Source organism: Enhydra lutris, unplaced genomic scaffold (assembly GCF_002288905.1).
Source record: "Enhydra lutris kenyoni isolate GAN:26980312 unplaced genomic scaffold, ASM228890v2 scaffoldscaffold9, whole genome shotgun sequence".
NCBI classification, from domain to species: domain Eukaryota; kingdom Metazoa; phylum Chordata; class Mammalia; order Carnivora; family Mustelidae; genus Enhydra; species Enhydra lutris.
The window spans coordinates 8,033,361-8,054,216 of NW_019154093.1; the positions used below are offsets into that span (position 1 = coordinate 8,033,361).

The 20,856-nt window shown below is 52.9% G+C and overlaps 1 protein-coding gene across 2 annotated transcripts in view; it reads right to left on the reverse strand.

Annotated features, from left to right (window-relative positions):
• Nucleotides 1-11,551: 11,551 nt before the first annotated feature.
• The window catches only part of LOC111143191 (glutamate ionotropic receptor kainate type subunit 3), a 219,547-nt gene continuing 210,242 nt past the window's right edge, over nt 11,552-20,856 (reverse strand). Inside the window, exons 14-16 of one of the 2 annotated variants that reach the window (XM_022496724.1) lie at nt 17,584-17,806; nt 16,820-17,070; nt 11,552-14,000 (exon numbers count right to left, since the gene is read on the reverse strand). In XM_022496724.1, coding sequence (XP_022352432.1) covers nt 13,806-14,000; nt 16,820-17,070; nt 17,584-17,806 — 669 coding nt within the window. In that variant the 3' untranslated portion in view covers nt 11,552-13,805. Of the gene's footprint in view, nt 14,001-16,474; nt 17,071-17,583; nt 17,807-20,856 lie in introns of those variants that run through there. The other variant, XM_022496723.1, reaches the window with a different exon arrangement.

Consider the following 20,856-nt stretch of genomic DNA (forward strand, 5'->3'; position numbering starts at 1 on the left):
CAGAGGGAGTTTGCAAGCGGAGTAATGTATGGCTCCATTTTTAGATGTTGCTGAATTCCATTTGCCGGAGATCTGTGTTTTATTGCCGTATCAGTGTTTCTAAATTGCACTATATTTTCTTAGCTTGATGGGAATTTACAGCACCCGGATTGGAGCAAAATTTGGCTCTCCCCGAGGCTTGGAAATCACTGGGGTCGATTGCTATGGCTGCTGCCTCCCCACCTTGGACTGTTTCTGCTAATTATTTACATTAAGAAGAATCAGAATCTGAGAAAGGACACCCAGGAGATTCGCTTGGTGAGACAGTTTTGAAGACTGGGAGGTCCGCGGCTGCTGCCTATGGGGGATCTGGGGTGCCTTGGATGAGGTGGGAGGTCTGTGGCACGGGGTGCAGAGGCAGATGTGGATGGGAGGCTGGGGAGCTGGGAGGACCCAGCCAGCAGCCAGCCATGGGTCTGGCATTTCCCAGGAGGCACTAGACATAAGGTTTGACAACCAAGAACCCAGGCGCTATAAAGCTGCTCACCCAACATTCCTTCGGTGGCCTCAAAGCACTGTCGTGTCTTCTTGATTCTCCTGTGAGGAGAGGAGGACAGGGATGATCAGCCCCATACTACAGATGAAGAAACTGAGGGCTTAGGGGACCGAGGCACATAATAGAGCTGGGATTGGAATCCAGGGCTATTTGACCAAAGGGGTGTTTTCTCCCTGGCACAGGTGGCAGGTTGGTCCCCGTCTCTGTCCACTCTGGAGACTTGGGAGGGGTGCCGTCATTTACTGAGCCTGCTAGGTGGCAGGCACTGCACTCGCCATTCCTGGCATCCGCTCATCAGACCCTCCTCGAGGTGGGTATTACTCAGCCCACTTCATAGAATAGCTTCAGGATGTGAAACCGTGTTTGCAAGCTCACACTGCACCTCGTAAATGGCAGAGCGGAGATTCAGCCCCAGAAATCTACATCCAAAGCTCATTTTTAGCCACCTTGCTTCACTGCTTCTGGTGGCACCAGCTCACGCAGCTCCTGCTGAGAGAGGAACGGCTGCCCGGACTCCGGGGTGGGAATCCTGATGCATTCTGGGAGTCAGATGGTGCCTGTCTGGCACGGCCATTCCGTAGGCTGCAGGCTCCCGCGAGGGAGGCCAGGGTGCTCAGGCTGCACCTGCATTCGCAAATCACTGTTTTCACTGCCCCAGCCTCCCCTCGGGATGCCATAGCGCCTGGGGCACGGGGCAGGGAGAGGATGGAGTCCCGAGGACCCAGCTGGGGACAGCAGAAAGTTCTGGCTTGTTCCTCTGGCAGGTCCTGGCAGTTTGTCTCACTTGGCAGTGATCCTCTGTCTAAAAGCACGTCCGACGTTTTGTGCAATAAAGTTAATGGACTTCTCCATCTTAGAGCAGCTGAATTCTCTTGGAGCAGATGCTGAGGGTTATGGATGTCCTAATTAGGAAGCTGCCTTTGGCATCGAGGAAAGGATGGGAGGCTCATGACGTTGCACGTCCTGCGAAGACCCCCTGCCAAACCGCTTTCCCGGAGCCTGCCAGGGCAGGCACACTGCGGCAGAGGAGAGAGACGGTTCTTTCTTCTCCTGTCTCTCACTTCCCTTCCAGCACCAACAGCTCTCCTCATTTGCAGAAGGGACCAACAGGTCCAGGCAGGGTGGCCACGACCTCCTGAGTCCGAGGGACTGCAAACAGGGTTTAGCATTGCAATCAAATAAAACGTACAACCAAGTTAATCTGACACATTTATTGATGTGCATAATTGTTATTGGACTGCACTGCAATTAGGCATAAATGGTAGGTCGTTCCTGTGAGTGACTGTAATTAGTAATTCTCATTTTTGGCCCAATCAAGTTCGGCTTTTTTTTTTTTCTCCTACAAGTATAGATGTTCCCCAGTGTCTGTAAACAGCATTGGTTATCGACTGTTTTCCTATTCACTCGTTCATTTATTCACTTCCCAGTTTATCAAATCTCTGAAATGGAGATCCTGGTCTGGAGGTCTCATTCTGATGCTTCCTGGGTGATTGTGGATGAGTTGTTCTACTTTTCTTAGCTTCTGTTTCTATATCTGTAAAAAGGGCATATGGTGTCCTCTAGCCCAGAGGGTTATGGGGAGAATGCTGGGAGTTGAGGTGAGCACACCACTCACAGAGTTGGGTCTGGACTTGCCACTCAGTTGGCTGGAAGCTAGTATTATGATGGCGATGATTTTATTACTGGCACCTTCTCCTCAAAGAGAAAGAGACCAGTGCGAAGAGCTCTCAAGCTTTCGGCCCTCTGATCAGAGGGGGATTCTGAGTGCGGAGCAAGCCTGTCCCTTGGACTTTACAGGCACCTGGAAGCAGGTTATGAAAGAGTGCCCGGAGCCGGTGACGTTTGGGTGACGGCACCTGCTGTGACCCCTGAGGCTCACCCACAGGTGAACGGGGCTGGGAAACTTTTAGTTTTCCACATTTGTGGTCTCACCACGGCCAAGAACTTGGGAAATGTGGGACCGAGTCAGACTTCCCCAAGGAGGAAAGTACCTGCAGACAGCAGAAGGCCTTTACTAAATGCTGGGGTCTGAGGCTGGACTGGGGAGAAACTGGTTCTTGGGGCAGAATAAAAGTAAAGGCTTTGGGCCAGAGGGGTTGGACAGAGGGAAACATTCTCTTGGAGGAAAATCTGGGAGCCTGTGGACGCCTGGGGGGAACCTGTGCTTTAGCAACACGCTTCACCCTGGGAGAGATGGCCTGGGGGACAGACTGGAGCGGGCTGGGACTGTGGGGCTCTTGGCCAGGCCAGAGCTGGGGTAAGAAGCATGGGAGAGGCCAGGGCAGGATGCCAGGAGGTCGCAAGGCAATGGTGGTTCCTTGAGCTGGCAAGGCAAACAGCCCTGGGTTAGCTCTGGCCTGCTGCTTACCCCCTGGAACTTGGGGAAGTTACTTGGCTTCTCTGAACCCTAGGCTGCTCATCTCTACAAGGGGGTCAGTGCCCTCCACGTCCCCTGTCCTTACCACTTCCCCACAAATGGCCACATTTCCTACTGCCACCACTTGCCTTGCTGTCCCTGAGGCCTCATCCTGCCCCAGATCCCGCCTTGCCACCTGTGGCATTCCAGAAGTACTGGGAATTGACAACCTCTGGGGACTTGCCTGGACCAAAGATTGGTGTATACATACCCCTGCTCTCTCTCTGCTTGGATGAGAAACCAAGTAGCATCTTATAAGCTGCTCCCAGAGGTCCTTGTGGGGGGATGAAGCTTCCTTTGCTCCCCTCCTTTTCCCTTATATCCTGCTGGATACTGACAACTCAGTCTCCAAGGAGCTCCGATTGAGGAAAATCAGGGACAGCGGCCCGAACCAAGCTGAGCTGACACTTGGATCTTTGGAAATGAAGGATATGGGACTGAGGCAGGATGCGGGGGCTAGTCTGGCAGGCCCTGTGTGTTCTGGGGCAGGTCGAATACTCTGGAAGTCATCTCCACAGGACCTCCTCATTCCAGATCTTGTCTGGAGGCCGAGGCAGGCAATAAATCCCCTCGGTGGAGCTGGTCCCAGCATGGGCCACCCTGCAGAAAGGCTTCATCAGCGGCCTCATTTGCATAAGATAATGAAACCGCAGTAAAAATAGTAAAAGAAAAAATGGCCTGGCAACTTTGTTTCTATAATGACAGATGCTTCTTATACACTCGGCTTCTGTTTCTCAAGGAAGTGCCATCAAGGCCCCAGGGGAGCCATGCGTCCCTGCCGCCTGATTCACGGAATGGCGACCGGCAGCCCCAGGAGTGCCCAGCCCCTGGGCTCCTCCTGCTCCTTGCTCACTCTGGAGGGACCCGGAAGGGACAGACATGGAGAAGGGGAGTGAGCGAAAGGCAGAGAGGGACCCTCGCAAACAGTAAGCTGGCTCCATGACACTAGGTGTGTGCTTTCACGGAAGATCTTCCTTTCCTCTTGCCATGAGCTCCCTGAGGCACAGGACAGTGAACCAAGGCAGTGAGCAGACTAAGGTTGCCTGCTTCAACTAAGGGGGAACTTGAGGCTTGTCTCCAGTTCTGGTGCTTGTCTCCTGCCACGAGTGACAGGAGGCCTGTGCCACACGAGGTGGCAGGAGGGAGAGCTGGGCCATGACCTTGAGGGGAGTGCGGTGAGAGCCAACTCAACAGGTCTCAGATCCTGGTGCTCCAAGGGGTGAGACGACCAAGGTCAAAGGAAAGGGACCCTTTGACCTCAAGAGTATAGTTTTCTGGGATAGGGCTTCCGGGGAGAAGGAGCTAAAAGAGCCCAACCAGAATCTTCTTCAAGACTGTCTGGGCCGACCATCTCCAAGCCACCAGGACTCCACAGGGACTGCATAACGACAGAAGTAACAACCACAACAGCAATGACGATGACGACGACGATGATGATGAATAAAATAAAGAAGGGGCTTGTTCCTCCAGCTCAGAGAGAATGTTCTAGAGCGGTCCCACTTGGCTAGGGGTGTGTGTGTGTGTGTTTCTTGCCACACCACCACCTTCCCTCTATGTGTTCAGGACAGGGGCCTGGTCCTGACTCTATGTGGGAGGGCGTGGCCACAGAGGGTGTGGGGGGACGGGGTCTGAGGGAATTCCCAGGGTACAGGGGCGCTTCAATCAAGCAAGCCGACCAGCAGGAGTCATCTGGCTGCTGCGGAAGTTGTCCTTATGGGGGCCCTAAGAAGGATGTCTAGGGGATGCATCTGCCCTGGACTCCTGCCACCAGAGGCTGGGATCCACTCCCTGGAGCTCTCTGGGGCCGGCATCTGAACGTGGACACTCAGGAAGGACCCAAGGGCCCCCTAGCACCTGACTCTGTTTCTCTCCGGCGGTTCTTCTCCAGGTTTCCTCCTCGTCTGTGGAGTCTTTGGCCAGATTTGGTTGTTGATGGTGGGGGTACAGGATCATGCATCCTTCCAGATGTGTTGGGTCTTAGACTGGGACCCAGACCTTTGAACTTAGAAACTGAGTATTTGGGCATCTTTGTTTCCTCTGTGCCTGGGCTCTGGGCCTGTGATGGGAGAGGGCTCCACTCATTCATTACTTTCCTCCACAATAAAAACTATCATCGGGGGTGCCTGGGGGGCTCAGTGGGTTAAGCGTCTGCCTTCAGCTCAGGTCATAATTTCAGGGTCCTGGGATCGAGCCACGCATCGGGCTCCCTGCTCAGCGAGGGAGCCTGCTTCTCCCTCTCCCTCTGCCTGCCACTCCCCCTGATTGTGCTCTTTCTCTGTCAAATGAATAAATAAAATCTTTAAAAAATATCAATTGAACTGTATGAGTACCAGGTAATATGGGCTCCACTGCCTTCCACTGGGGAGAGAGCAGCAAGAACCCTCTCTGAAGGAGGAGAACACCACCTCTTGCGCTTGGGATTGAGGTGGGGAGGGAGAGGCAAGGCCTAGGATCCTTTCCTTGGCTCCTTAAGACAGGGCCATGCAGAGACTTGTGCCTGGGAAAGCCAGCCAGATAGAGACAGGCTCTGAGAAGTAGAGTCAGGGGCTCTCAGAGATGATGGGAGACTGGGGAGTTTCTGTCCTCTCCCTGTCCAATCCAGAGACAATCAGAGCCATCTCAGTACTCTGAGAGGCCTGGCTGGCCCTCATTGAGAGCCCCGAGTGTCAAATGGATCTCTGGGCCAAGCCGTAAGCCCCAGCGGGAAGGAGGCTTGTCTCACCACTCACCAGACTATCCCCTGAGGATGCTCAGTGTATAGTAGGCCCTAATTCTTTCCTTCCTTTCTTCCTTTTTCTTAATGAAAATTGCTGTCACTTTTTGTTGGCTTATGGCATGCCCAGCCCATGTTAAGTACTTACCGTGCATTTTCTCATTTAGCCCGCATGATTATTCCACAAGGGTGGGTTTCATGACAATGCGTTTTAGATGAGGAAACCAAGTCTCCAGGACATGAAGTTGCTTGTTCAAGGTTACATAGCTAATAGGTAGTAGAGCTGGAGTCACATACAAAATGTTCAAGTCTATGAGTGGATGGATGGATGGATTGAGGGTAGGCAGACAGATAAATGGATAGACAGTTGGGTGGAGTGTTCGATGAATCTGTAGCTGGTAGCCCTTTCCCCTGAGCTTTTGAGAAAGATGCTCAGGGGAAAGGGGACAGATTAGTGGATGGATAGATGGATGGATGGATGAGAGGATGGATGGATGGACAGATGAGTGAATGGATAGATGGGTCGGTAGATGGATGCATGGATGGATGGATGAGTGGGTAATCTACCTGTTCTTTCACCTGTAATGTGGGCCTCATTCCTACCAGGTCTCTTTCCTCTCTCTTCTCCACATTATCCTACTCCCTGCTGGACCTAGAGTCCATCCTGGACCCTAGTGTGCTCACTCCTTTGTGACGGACTTCACCTCTGCCTCCCAATGGCAGGCAGATGTCCTTCAACCCAGGGCCTCTCCCTGCCTCTTCCCTGGCTTAAACCCAAAGCCTCTTCCTGGGTTTTGGCTTCAGGCTAGACCAGAGTTCTCAGACACTATAATCCCCTGGGTCCTGGCCTCCTCTCCCTTCTATAGGGATTTCTGGGGCCTTGACTTGGCACTTGCACTGATGGAATAAGAGGGTGGATGTTTTAGAAGACCTGCTCAACCCACATAGCTTTCTTTGGAATTTGGGTTTTCTCAATCCTCCTAAAGTAAAGAGCCTGGGTACCATGATTGTATTATGTGATCCTTCACTCTCACTGGCCACAGCTAATTGGCTCACAGGTGACAAACTAACCAGAATTGGTCCAATAATAGTCACTCTCCAGGGAATGAGAATGGGGACATTGGGATACTGAATCAATGACGGTGGAGATTTGGACTAAAAGATCATAGAGATCTGGGTGTGAGCTGTGTCACATTCTGAGGCAAGCAGTAAAGGAGATAATGTATGTCAAGAGTTTAGCATAGCGCCTGCCATGTAGGAAGGCTCAATAAATGCTATGACTCATTATGATTATGATGGTGTCATAGGGGAGCATGGAAGCTTCTGGATGCAAATTAGCCTCTACCAAGCCAATGTTGCATGAGATCTAGAAGGCAGATGAGAGGCAGAGGCCATCTTTCTGCCCCTGTTTTGGGCTGTCTCTGTCATGGAAACATGAAGGTTTTCAGCAGGATTGCTTCCAGGGTGATGAGAAGCAACATGATGGGGGTAATGGTGGAAGCAGCTTCCTGACCCAGGCAGACTGAACCCCGAATTGCAGCCCTGGGGTGTGCTTTTGCCTCACAGCTCTTGTCCAAGACTCTTGGAGGTGGCTACTCCCTGGGTGGGTCAGTTCTGTGAGCCACTGGAGGCCTGGTTGGGCCTCGCTCCCTCATATCTTCCACTGTTTTGTAAGCATTGGTGTTCCATCCCTTCCTGCTTAAAGTGCCCTGTCCTGAGCCCTGGTTATGTGTACACTTTCTGGCTCCCAGGAGAAAGAGACTTAGAGCTCCCTTATTTCTACTTAGAAAAAGCTAAGGTAAGATCTCTGATCGGTCAAGCTTGGAGAAGAGACCCACCTGACATCCCCAGCTGTGGCCAAAAGGACAGGGTCACATAGGATGTGACAATCGGTAGGGTAGCTATGTGGATGATGAGGCACTGGGGACAGATGTGCCCATGAGAAGACAGAGGTCAAGACAATGTCAAGGATAGACGCCTCACCCTTGATATCTGAAATGAGAATCGGGGAACTGAGCTGGAGCCCCCCACGACCCGCCCATCACCAGGGTCCCCTGCCTGGGGCACAGTCAGCCAGATGTGACTCAGCTGCCCAGCCCCCTCTGGTTCAAAGGAGAGAGAAGCGAAACAGAAAACGCACCTTAAGCGGACACTGTTTTCTAGAAACATTTCTTTATTTAAAATTTAAAACCATATTACTTCATACAGCAAACTGTGCACTTTGATATATCACAGTGTCTTAAAAAGGAAAATAATCAGATTTGTTTGGAAAGTTATTTACATCAGCCTAGAATGATTGGCAAGTAACACAGTTACTATGAAACCCAAATTGTTACAAAATGTTTACAAAAAACTATATTCATAGAAATTCTGCATGTCCACAAAGGGCATCCCCTGAATGGCCCAGAGACCAGTGTGTGGGAACCATGTCGAGGGGGAGTGGGGGACATCCAGGCACTCTGGTCTGGGTGGTGGGACAGGCCAGGGGTCTCACATGGCACTGTCTGGGGCTCAGCCCTGGGGCTGGGAACCCAAGTCCCTGACAAGGGAGGCCCAGGCAGAGATGGGGTGGGGGATTGGAGCACAGTGGTGTGAGGGCCGCAGGAGCCAGGACAGACCCCTCCTCAGGAGGCTGGATCCAAATGTGCTCTGGCGGCAGGGGTAGGGGGTGCCCAGAGGCAGATCAAATGCACACCAGCCTGATGCACGGGGCCCAAGCAGAAGGCAGGCTGTCGACCACACAGAAGCTCACTCCAGGTGTCCTCTCCTCTGCAAGACTCCAGAGGTGCTCTGACCAATGACAGGGGCCAGACCACTAACTAAAGGACTGGGGTGGTGAAGACAGGAGGAGAGGGGCAGGGCAGGGCCCCGGGGTCAGCAGGGAAGGTGGGGGTGCTCCCTGCCCACTGCCCTTGCTGGGGGAGATGGAGCGGGGGAGGAAAGGCAGACAGATGGCTTGGGCTGTGCTAGGGCGGGAGGGGCCTTGCTGGCTTCTCCTCTTTCCCCCGGGTGTAACTGTGCCCTTCACATTTCTGGCTCCTCTGTCACTCACTAACAGCTGGCCTCTGGGTCAGATGGGCCTGGGGAGGTCATCTGCAGTGGGATGAGCCTGCTGGCGTTAGTGCAGCCGCTGCCCTGTAGCTGGAGGCCCCAGAGAAAAATAGAGACACACTACAGGGTGACTGGACGTCTTCTAGAAGGCAGGCAACAGGGCCAGTAAGTAGGGCACAGGGACATAGCACTGGCATGCGGACAATGCCTTTGGGGCCGTTCTCTTTAAAAAAGGCATTTTCCCTAGCTGTGAACTGTGGCTTTGTGTGTGGGTGAGAATCTGAGGTCTCTGCCACCTAGAATGTTCCAGACTTTTACAATATTCCAAGGGAAGCCTGACACCTACCTGGCCATTGTGACAAATACAGGTCTTGGAGCCCAGCGCCAGCATGACATAACTCCCTAGACACAGGCCCTGCGTGCTGTCCTGCCTCAGATGCTCTCAGATGGAGATACGGCCCCTGGATCTCTCCTGTCCTTCGCCAGGAGGCACCAGCTGGGCAAGGCCTGTCCACCAGCCCCCATGGTTCAGTCCAGAGCTCTGATGTGTGTCCCATCCCCACAGGGCCCCTGCCCCAGGTGGCCTCCACTCCAGATTTGGCTGCTGTCGCCCGATCCCTCACCTGGTCCCCACCCACACTGGCTGGGTTATGTACACTCTGTGTGCAGACGTGCGGGGGTGGGGGGTGCGTATACACATGGGACTACAGGTCATATATACACTGTGCATATATATATATACAGCATATATATATATATATATCTTTTTACATTCATATATATATTGTACAGAACATTAGCCTTCCACCAAAAACAGTTTTGTGACTTCACGGATGGCCTCAGCTCTGAAATTTTAACTCCAGGGCAAATCCAGGACTGAAAAATGAGAGCTTGATCCAGACTAGCATGGGGACACAGGGCAGGGCCCTCCTGCTGTGGCATGCAGTTGGGCCCGTTCCAGCTGTGTCCGTCCCGTCTGGGAGACTCTTCCAGATGTGTCTGTTCAAGTCCTGTCAACAGAATTGGGCTCATTCCTTGCATCTGGCCACGGGGCTGGGCCCATCCCGGACGTTTAAGTCCATCCAGTTGTTTGTCCAGACCACGAGGCCCTTCCAGATGGCCATCCACACGGGACCAGTCCAGACATGGGCCAGAGTTTGGCCAATTTCCAGATGTTTGTGCAGACAGCTGAGAATGGCTTGGGAAGGGCCCTGCTTCATGCTGAGTGATGAAACAGCAGCTTGTACCCATCCACAACGCACCCCTGGAAAAGAAGGCTGGGAGGGAGCCTCTGTGCTCAGCGAGCATGCGCCCGGCTCGGACTCATGCTCCCCTCCAGGGTAAGGAGGGCAGGGACTTCTCCCTGTGTGGAACCTTCTTCCAACCCTGCCAGACCCTTCCCCATCCTCAGCCAGCACTTCTGTCTGCAAGTGCGTTGGGGAGGGGCCAGGATGTGCTCTTCTAGTTGAGGCCGTCTTGGCTGGGAGGTGGGGGGTGGCCCTCCAACCCCTCCAAGATTCGGCGTCAGCTCACCCCCCATGAGAGCTTGATTCCTCTTGAGAGACACTCGCAGAGCGGGGCCACCTCAATGGTGACCAAGCAGTCAGGGTTTTCTTATCTGTCCTTAGCAGAGAGACCAGTAACAGGTCAAGGGGAGAGAGGGAGGAGGAAGGTTCATCGTCCGAAAGCCTCAGGGCCTTGGTGACTGGCGGGGTGTGTATGTGTGGGGGTGTCCTCACTGTTGCCCCTCAACTTGGCCAGTCTGAGCCGGCTGAGAGGAGGCACTGGCATTTCAGGTGGGAGATGGGGGTGAGAGGCGGGGGCGATCTTCTGTTAAGGGAAGGCATGTGGGGTCAGACAAGGACAATCCAGCACCTGCTCGGGCGAGTCCCATCTTCTGTTCCATTGAAACCAACTCTGATGGTTCCACAACCAACCTCGGTGCCACTGTGGTGGGTGTGCCCCTGTGCACCCCCCGCAGCTCAGGTGTGCACCTGCTGGCACGGTTGACTTAGCCTTTAATTCCTCTTGATCTGCCAGGATGCAAACACCTTCCCCCTTGCTGGGGAGAGAGACAGCTCCTGTTTGGGCAGAAGCAATCTCCACTGCACTTGGAACACCAGGCTGGTCTCGAAAGCAAACCAAGGACACCAACCAGAGTTTGAACATGAACCACACACATGGACATAAGGCTTGAGTGGATGGGCGAGGAGGTCAGGCAGCATGCCACCCCACTTTCATTTAGAAGTCTAAAAATCATTTTAGTACCTGTTGGGGGATTACCCTATTTGAATAGTGCCTCCAATTGCCACTAATCTTCATTCCACTGATGCAACATCTTCCCCAAACCATGCCACTTCCTTCTCCGCCATCAGCCTCTGTGCATGTACAACTTCAGTTGAACATGACTCGCTCACGGAGTGTCATACACAAAAGAACCCTGTCTCGACAAAGCCTTGTGACAAATGATCTCTCCCTACAATAGATACGCAAACAGACCCCGATTCCCTGCTGTCCTGATTGTCCATCTCTGCACCTGCTGTGAGCTGGAACACAGGGGTGAGTTTGCACACCCGTGTGTGAGCATGCCTTCCCCCCAAAAAACGCCAGTGCCACATGGCTCCTTGCACACATGCACTGACCTGTACTGCACAGCTCTCTGGCTCTGTCCTCCGTCCTGCTCTCTGCTGCAGATGCACTCCCCCACATACAGGTGCACACATGCTCACACGTGGACCCCTCGATGACATGGCTTCTTCTTTTAAACATTTGGCAACACTGTGGGTTTTCTCTTGTCCTCCGCCCTCTGCCATTGGTGCATAAATATGCACCCCTGCATGCACACACACACGCATGCACACATAAACATACACACTCGTTCATGGGTGTATACATGTGTATACTCCCCAGGACCCTAGTAAGACATGGCTTCTCCTGTTTTCCTGTGTGTGGGGCTCTGCTGCTTGTCCAGATTTGTCTCCCTCATCCCAGATTCACACACGTGTGTGCACACACCTCAGAATCCAAAGGCTTCTATTATTGCATGTCTTGGACTCTCTTTCATGTCCAAATCTGTTCCTGACCCCCAGCTCCCCAGAGCTCACACACACACAGATACACATATGTGCATCCACACGCACTCCCACACACAAGCTCACGACAACATGGCTTCTCCTGTCATTAAGTGTGTTGGCGAGGCTGCGCGTCCAGCTCTCTTTTCCCACCTCCCCAGCACACAGCCTGCTGGCGCTGCTGGGAGCATGGGAACCAGCTGGTTTGGTCCTGCAGCTCACAGTTTGGAGGAGGAATGGTATTTATCACATGAGCCTACTGCGCTCTCCTGCTTTGGGAGCCCCTGGAAGGGGGGGAGCTAGAGATTATCCTTCACCCCAGCTGAGAAGGTCCTTGAGATCTAAATGTAGCTCTTCCCTAACCAGACTCCCCAGGCAGAAACAGGAGAGAGGTGGAAGGGGGATACAAGTGTCTTCTGGGTCCCTGTCCAGAATCTTCGGCCTTCCCTCTGCTGCTCCAAGACTGCCCTCTGCCCTTGGCTGTGGGAAGCCCTGCTGGTCCTGTCGTATTCTCTTTAAGGACACTTTGCTCCTAACCCTTCCATGTCTCATTCTTTTTCCAGAATCTTAGTCACAGACTTCTAGAGCATCCATTCTACCTAGCTAGAACCCACAGGTTATCTGGTCTGGCCTTCACTGGTACCTCATCTGGTACTATTTCTTTGCTGTACCCCCAAACCCCACTAGGTCCAAGCTGCTCTGGACAAGAAATCGGGACCTAGATGGCCTGTGTCTCTATGTGGGGTCTTTGGTTAATTCTCCAGGAGGCAGCTTTTCTTTCCCCATCCTTGGGGCCTCTATGAGCTCTGATATCCTGTCCCTGAAAATTTTCCTTTCTGGGGAACGTCTTCAGGTTTGGTAAGTCCAGGAGGCCAAGAGTTCTTTAGGGCCCCTCTGGCCTTCCCCATCTACCCCCCAAATTATCCTGTGCAGTAGGACCTGGATCCTTCTTTGAGGAGGGGTGATGACTTTCACTTCAATCTTGGCTTTTCCTCTCCTTCCAAGGTGACAGAAGGAAGTCAAGGTCAACTGGCCAGGAATAGGGAGCTGTTGATGAGTAGATGGCAAAGAACCCAAGCTCTCAAATGCCACTAGGGTTTAGAAAACAGCTCAGTAACTGGCAAAATAAGACCCAATGGCTCAAGGGCCTACAGGATTTCCATGGAATCCACTATTCCTCTGGCTTCAAATATCGACAAATCTCTGGTCATCCTTTGTGGCAGATTCAGGGGGTCTTTATCCTCTGTCCAGAAAATAGAAAATTTGCTCTGACCACTCCTCCACTTTATACTCCTGAAGACCTCCTTGAGGAATGGGAGCCACTGGGACATCATCTATAAGAATTCAAAATGGCGGCCTTTGGGCGTTCTCCTCTCTCCCATACCCCAGACTCCTCTTTTCTTCTATGGGGCTCTCTGCCTACGATTTTGCCAAGATGAAGGCTGCCACACATGGTGCCAAGTCCAAGAGACCAGGGCTACATGAGAAGCCCCTAAGGGATGAAGTCTTTCTTCTGCCCAAGACAAGTGGGGTGGCCATGCCCCATCTTCAGCTTCCACTGGCAGCCACACTACAATCCTTAAGGTGCCCAAGGTTTGTGTCTCTGGTCTCACGGCCATGGTCCAGGAGGCTTGGGCTTGTGGGGGAGGGAGAGACAACATGTAAGCTGTTTCCCATTTTCTTTGGCCTCTGCAAGGCCATGGTAGAAACTTCTGACTGTTGAGGAGAGTTGAGGGGCAGGTGAGTTTGGCCTGAGAGAGGCATGTGCTTCCTTTGGCCTTGGCTGTCTCGACTGGCAGCTTTAGAAACCCACAGAAGAAACGAGAGGCGAGTGAGACCCAAGCAGCTGGCCTAGGGGCCTGCTGGTTTTCTAGGAGGTAAAGGCAGAGGGCTCCTGGCCCAGTAGGCAGGCAGCAGCTCTGGCCCCCAAGCACAGTGTGGGCACAGGGGAGGTGCCTTCCCTTCTTCTTGCTTTCCTCTGCCCTGCTCCCAGGCCTTTGGTCCCCACCCCACCTGTGCCTAGGGGAACACGGGGGCCAATGATGTGCTGCAGGCCATGCTGTCCTTGCCCGGAAGCCGGCGGTCATTGAATGTGTGCATGTTGATGACAGCGTCAGTCTTGACCATCATGGGAGGCTGTGGCTTGTGCTTGACCCGACGCTGGCAGGTAAGGGAGAAACGGATCTCATCGGCTACGGTGCTGCAGAAGGAACGCTGGGGCAGGATGGGAGGGCAAGGGGCACATGGGTGAGGCCCGGCCTTGCAACGCCAGCCAGCTCCTCCCCTTCCTCCCAAGGCTGATGCCAAGGCTGCCTGTCTTGCTCTCACCTTTAGGCCACCCACCCTCTGCCCACGCAAGATGACTAGTATGTGAAGCAGCCTATAGAGCGTTATGTTCTTGTTAGGAGACTAAGGTAGACAGGGCAGGTAGTAGCATCCTGTCCCCATTTCACAGATGAGGAAACTGAGGTTCTAATGGGCATGCACATTGTAGTTTGAGGAGGTGACCTATCTGATTTTTCTCCACTAGATGCTAAGGGCAGGAACTGGTCAGTTTCATTCCTGTAAGCCCAGCTCCCAGCACTAGGTCTGGCCCAGGGTCTGGCTTAAGAAACACCTGATGAATGTATGACTAACCTTCCCCCTGGAAGGGCTTCCCACTAAGGGCAGACTCCCCACGCTCCCACCCAGGACAGTCCGGCGTGTTTCTCAAGGTGTGCTAGTGGGAGGCAGTTCCCTGCAGGGCAGCTGGGTGGCAACAGCTTCTGGCCTGGGTCTCTACGGGTATCAGAAAGGGATAGCAAAATATAGCTTTGCCGGCTGGTATATGATGGCAGGGGCTCCTAGGAGACCCATGGCCAGAGGCTGTCCTGCAGCTTGTCTGGAAGGCAGTGGGGGCTCTTGACAGCCTCATTTACGCAGTGAGGCTGGAGTAGGAGCACCCAGCTGCCGTGTGCAGGGCGAGGGAGTTCTCAATTCTGGCTCTGCCTCCTACCCACTTCCGCTCTGAGCTTCCCCTTGTCTGCCCACTCAACGCAGAATGGCATCCCTCCTCACCTGCCGTTATTCATTCTGAAAATATTTACGGAGGCCCTACTATGTGCCATGCACTGTCCTAAGTGTTAGGCATACAGACGTGGAAAAGGCAGATAGGTCCCAGCCCTCAGGGAGCTCATGGTCTATGATGTGACAGAGACAGGTAATAAACATGCGAACAAATAAGGCATTTCTGAGCACAAACTGTTATTAAGAGAATAAAGCAGTGGAATGAGATAGAGAGGCATTGGGCATGGGGGCAGTTGGGGATGGCTACTTGAGAGGTGGCATTTCAGCTGAAACCTGAATGACCAGAACATGCCAATAATATGGTACTCAGGGAGGAAAAGCATTGCAGGGGCATGGAAGAGCATGTGCAAAAGGCCTGGGGCTGAAATATTTTTGGTGCATTAAGGATCGAAGAGGAGGCCAGTGTGTCTGGAGGAGAGTGAGGGAGGGAAGTGTGGGAAGGAGGAAGTCAGACTAGTGGGACGGGACCAGATTTCGTTGTAGGCTTTTGGGTGGATTGTGGAGCTCATTCCAATTGTAATGGCAATTCCTAAAGAATCTGGTTGTTCTTTTTTAAATGTATTGTAATTTTTTTTTACTCTTCTTTCTTACTGGACCCTGAGAGGGGTGTTCCCCTCCATTTTTCATGCGCTCATTATCACTTCGGTGAATATCCTTGTTGGTAAAACTGTATCTGTTCTCAGCCACTTCCTAAAAGCAGAAATTCACTGTCAAAAATGTGTGGCCAATTTTAAGACTCTGTCCACACGGCAAAGTTGCCTTCTAGAAACGTTCACATGGACAGCTCCCACCGAGACAGGAGGCGTGTCCCTTTCCTCAAGCCCGTGAGAACTATGACACCAAGAATGATCTTTGCTGACTCTTTGCTGACTCTGGCTTACCTATTACAAAGGGCCCTATTTCATTTCCGATGGATGGAAAAAGTGCCTGTTTTGAACAGTCCCCTCCACATAGGACATACCTTCAATCTCCTGGCCCTGTGTCCCTTTGGCCTTCTCCGTGAGAGGCCCCTCCCTCCAGCCCAGTGGCCCTCGACTCACGTGCACATTGATCTTTTTAATTTTTATTTTTTAAAAAAGATTTTATTTATTCATTTGACAGAGAGAGAGAGAGAGAGAGCACAAGCAGGGGGAGCAGCAGGCAGAGGGAGAGGGAGAGGGAGAAGCAGGCTCCCCGCGGAGCAGGGAGCCTGATGTGGGGCTCGATCCCAGGACCCCAGGATCACGACCTGAGCCGAAGGCAGACGCTTAACCGACTGAGCCACCCAGGCGCCCTCATGTGCACATTTAAATCACCCTGTAAGTACACTTTCTTAAGATACCAATGCCAGGCTCTGCCACAGACCAATTAAAACGGTCTCTGGGCGTGAGGCCAGGGCATTAGCACTTAAAAAACTCTCTCCCTGTGATTCTAATTTGCTACCAGGACCCAGAACCACCGCTCAACCACACTGGAATTAATCAGATGGGTTGAGTAGAGTTCTACTGTCTGGATGCTTGGGCCAGACCTCTTAACATTCCTTTCTTTTTTTAAACTTTTGATTATGGAAATTTCCAACTATATGCAGAAGTAGAGAGAGCTGTATAATGAACCCCCACGTAACCGTCACCCAGCTTCAACAATTACCCTGGAGGGTTTTGTGCAGGGGACTGGCATGGTTTGAATGAAGTGTTAATCAGGGCACTGGCTGTGTTTGGGGAGCGTATGGGGTAGATGAGGCAGGAAGACCAGAGTGGAAGCTGTGGCATGGGCCAGCTGGAGAGTAGGGGGTTTGGCCTGGCCTGGAGCCACAGTGGCGGGAATGTGTGCTCAGAGTTGGAGCAAAGGTGTGGCAGGCAGCCCTCCTGCTGGAGCAGAGGCAGGGTGGGCTCCGACACCACGTGTGCCTGGGAGGTGGGCCCCCGGCTCACGCCCTGTGCCCCCCACTCCCTCCCTTCCCCACGTGGGCTCCAGTTCTTGAGGCTTACCTGCTCTCGCTCTGCTGTTTTGCGGAGCTTGTACACAAACTCGCCCACAGCCACCAGCACGGATAGGACCAGCCCGGCGGCCAGGACGATGAAGATGCCTCCAATCTTCTGGATACCCAGGGCACTGGCCTCTTTGTTCTCCTCCTCAGGACACCCACTGCCTCTCCACCACTTCTCCTTCATGATGTGCAGCTTGTCTTCCTCCTGCAGCTGCAGGATGGCGATGGTGATCTTGTCCCGGTACGGGGAGCCTGAGTGCGGGAGCGGGGTTCTGGCTGGCAAGGGCATTCGGTCCCTGCACATGTGCCCCTACCAGCACCCTGGACAGCGCCGGCCACCCTCACTCACCTCTCCAATAGCTCCCAAAGGCCCCTCTTTGAATCTTTGTATGGTGTCTGGGTGAGAGCAAGGTCCTAATTGGGGGTGGGGAGCCTTGTCTAGGAGTCCCTGTCTCCATCAGCCCCTGGAAGGCCCTGTGTGTTGGGGCTGCATCAGTAGGGGTGAGGTCAGAGAGAGCAGGCATGACTTCTGAACTGACCCCCCCATCTCTGTGTTGGCCTCAGATCTCCACTGCTTAGGCCCAGGCTGATCTCACAAGGTTGTGACTCTACTCCTTTGTCTCTGGGTTGAAGAGATGCCACTTTTTGAGGCTCAGTGGGATGAGCTGGGAGAGGGAGCAGGAAACGGTGTGCATGAGTGGCTGTGGGGGCCCCGGCCGTCCTCTGTCCCCCAATCTCCCCGCCTGCCCGCAGCCCCTTGCTCACCCATGGGCGTGCCAATGCCGTAGCCCTTGGAGTCGATGAGGCCCCCGATCTGGGTAAGGTTGCAGTTCCTCTGGGTGACGTACTCGATGGTCGTGGACTCCATGAGCAGGGCGTAGTCGGCTGTCAGGGTCCTCTGGATACCCTCCTCATTGTTCTTCACCAGTGCCGATGGCTTGCTGCTCATGAAGGCCCACATCTTCTCAAAGGTGGAGATCTTGGATTTCTGGGCCATGAGGGGAAGGGTGATGCACATGGTCACTGAGGACACCGGGGTGCCAAGCACCCCACACCCCACTTAACAGGGCTCTGGTCACCAATCTCTGTCTCCAACCCTCTGAGGGAGGGAAGGCCACCCCTGGCTCAGCTGTGGAAACTGAGGCCCTGGGAGGGGAAATCCCAAAACACACAGTTGGTAAGGGATGAAGCCAGGATTCGGACACCCCTGGCTCTTTGCCATGGCATGGTGGTTTTCAGACCGATTAAAAAAAAAATTGCATTCTCTTTCTCTAACATTTGTTAAAGGTTTCCATGTGCTGGCCTTGTTCTAAGGACTTTATTTTCATTAACTCCCTGATTCTTCACAACAATCATAGTAGCTGGGGGGTTACCCTTAGCTCCACTTTATGGAAACTGAAGCCATGGCTAAGTCACTCACCCAAGGTTTACTCAGACACTAAGTAGCAAAGTTAGGCTTCCAACCCAGGCCATCTGGTTCTAGAGCTCACGTTCCCAACCACTTAGCTGCACTGCCTCCCAGGAAACTCTGTGAGCATAGAAAGGGAGAGGTGGATGCCAATGAAGGCAAAGCTCGGTGGGTTCTGGGACCCCACTCCCACTTCAACCAAAGAGGGGCCCATCCCGTGTACTGTGTTCCAAGGGAAGACAAACGTTTTTCTCTATTGGACTTCATTAACAAGAGAGGTGAGAAGTGGGGGCTGTCAGAGCACGTGGTCTGCAGGCCCCTTATCTCCTTACTGTGATTGTCCCCAGAGCATCCTGGGCTGGGCACTGCTGGATGAGCAGAACTGTAAGATGAGGCTTAGGGGGTGGGCTGCTGGGCGTGTTCTGCCTGGCTGGGGAGACTCAGAGGTGTTGGGGCTGGGACAGGGACAGGTGAGGGTGTATGGCATTCATGAGATTTCTCTGGAAATGATAGCCAGCCAGCTACCTGCTCCCAGCAGGGAATGACCCTGTCCCCACGGATCCCAGGGGAGCAGGTGGCTCTGCAGGCCCCATTGTACCCGGCTGCTTCCAAGTCTAGCTATGCCTGTCTGTGATGTCAGCCTGTCTGACTGGCACCCGGCCCAGCTCTGGTGTGCGTGACAGCATGGATGTGTTGAACAGGCTGGTGCAGGGCTGGGGGATGGGTAGGGGATGGGGAAGAAGCTGTGTCTGCCAGGAGTCCCGGTGGTGGGGGCAGTGGCCAGGAGGAAAGTGTATCTACTATTCTCCAGGGGCTTCCCAGCTCGCTAAGCTTCAACAATTCACCCTCACCCATATAATCTTTTACTAAGCTCTCTAAGGGTTGTCCTCTCTAAAACTGGCTCCTGGAGACCCAGGCATGACTGGGGGAGCAGGGAACCCTGGAGCAGCAGGCAAGATCCCAGTTGGAATTTTATCAGAACCCAGAATCCATCAGGGGCCAATGATGCCTCCTCTGGGTCTGGGGCACCTTCACAGACAAGCAGCTACTGTCCCACCTGCAAATTTATCTGTCTCAAAGCTGAAGGTCTGTAAGAGCTCAGATGCTTCCAGCTCCTCCCTCTTCTCATCCTACTTTCTGCCAGGTCTGTGTCCAACTAGTCTACCACCGGTTACTCCTGCCTCTTTAGCTCTTACCTTCAAACCTCTGCTTGCCAGCTACTCCTTCTTGCCAGCTACTCTTCCCGGCCCAGCTCCTCCTCTAGCCCCGGACATGCTCCCCCCACTAACTACTCTTGCTCTTAAAAACATTCTGGATTTCCAGCTTTTCTGACCCCTCAGACATTTTCTAGATAATTTTCTAGATAATTTTTGACGTCCAGACTCTCCTTCCCTGGCTCCTTTTATCCCTCAGTGCCTTTCTCATGCTGTGACTGTTCCTGCCTAGATGCAGGAAGCTTCTATCCAATTTTCCATCCTGCTCCAATGATGCCTGTCCCTGGTACTCCTGCCCTTATGTAATCCCTCCCCTTGAGTGTGGGCTAGTCTAGAGACTTGTTTTTAACTGCCCCCAGGAGTGATCAGATGTCACTTCTGAGATGAGGTTATAAGAGACTGCAGCTCTTGCTTACACTCTCTCTGGCTCTTCTTACTGGCTGCTCTGATGGCGCCCGGTCACCGTGCTGTGAGTCACCCCATGGAGAGGCCCACGTGGCCAGGAACAGAGGGCATGCCTCCAGCCAACAGGGAGCAGAGAACTGAAGCCCGTGGTCCAACATACAGGAGGAACTGAACGCTGTCCACAAGCACGTGAGCGAGCTCGGAAGCAGAGCCCTGAGATGACTACAGGCTTAGCCAATACCTTGACTGCAGCCTGTCCCAGACCTTGTGCATAGCACCCAGCTAAGCGGTGCCACTTCCTGACCCAGTTGGTGATATCAGAATGCTGTTGTTTTAATACACTAAGTTTTGGGTAATCTGTTATGCAGCGAGAGGTAGCTAGTATATTCTCTTACCCACGTACACATACAAGCTACTTCTCTGCCCCCAAATGATTGTTTTTCAGATAACTGATTCCAATGATTCCTCTAATCAGATCATCCAAGTCCAATACTCCCTGGTGCCAGGGACGCACGCTCCTCAGATACTCAGCCCTCGTGGTCACTACAACTAAGTACTATGGCCCCATGGGTGGCTCCAGCACCTGAGCCCTTTTCCATCCCAGTCTCTCCTGCCTTCCAAATTCTCTAATGGGAACTAGGGATTGATGAGACTATCAGGGCTCCCCTTAGATCTTCTAGTGCACATATCATATAACCTTCCAACCATCCATCCACCCATCTTCTTACTCATCATGTTCATGTTCTCACCCACATACTACCTACACACTAATGCATTCAGCTAACTACTCAACTATCCACCCAGACTTTTACTTATCCATCCATCCATCCATCCATACATACATACATACATACATACATTCTTTCATACATCATGTTCATGTTCTCACCCATATACTACCTACACACTAATGCATTCAACTAACTTCTCAATTATCCATCTAGACTTTTACTTATCCATCCATCCATCCATCCATCCATCCATCCATCCATCCATCCATCCATCCATCCA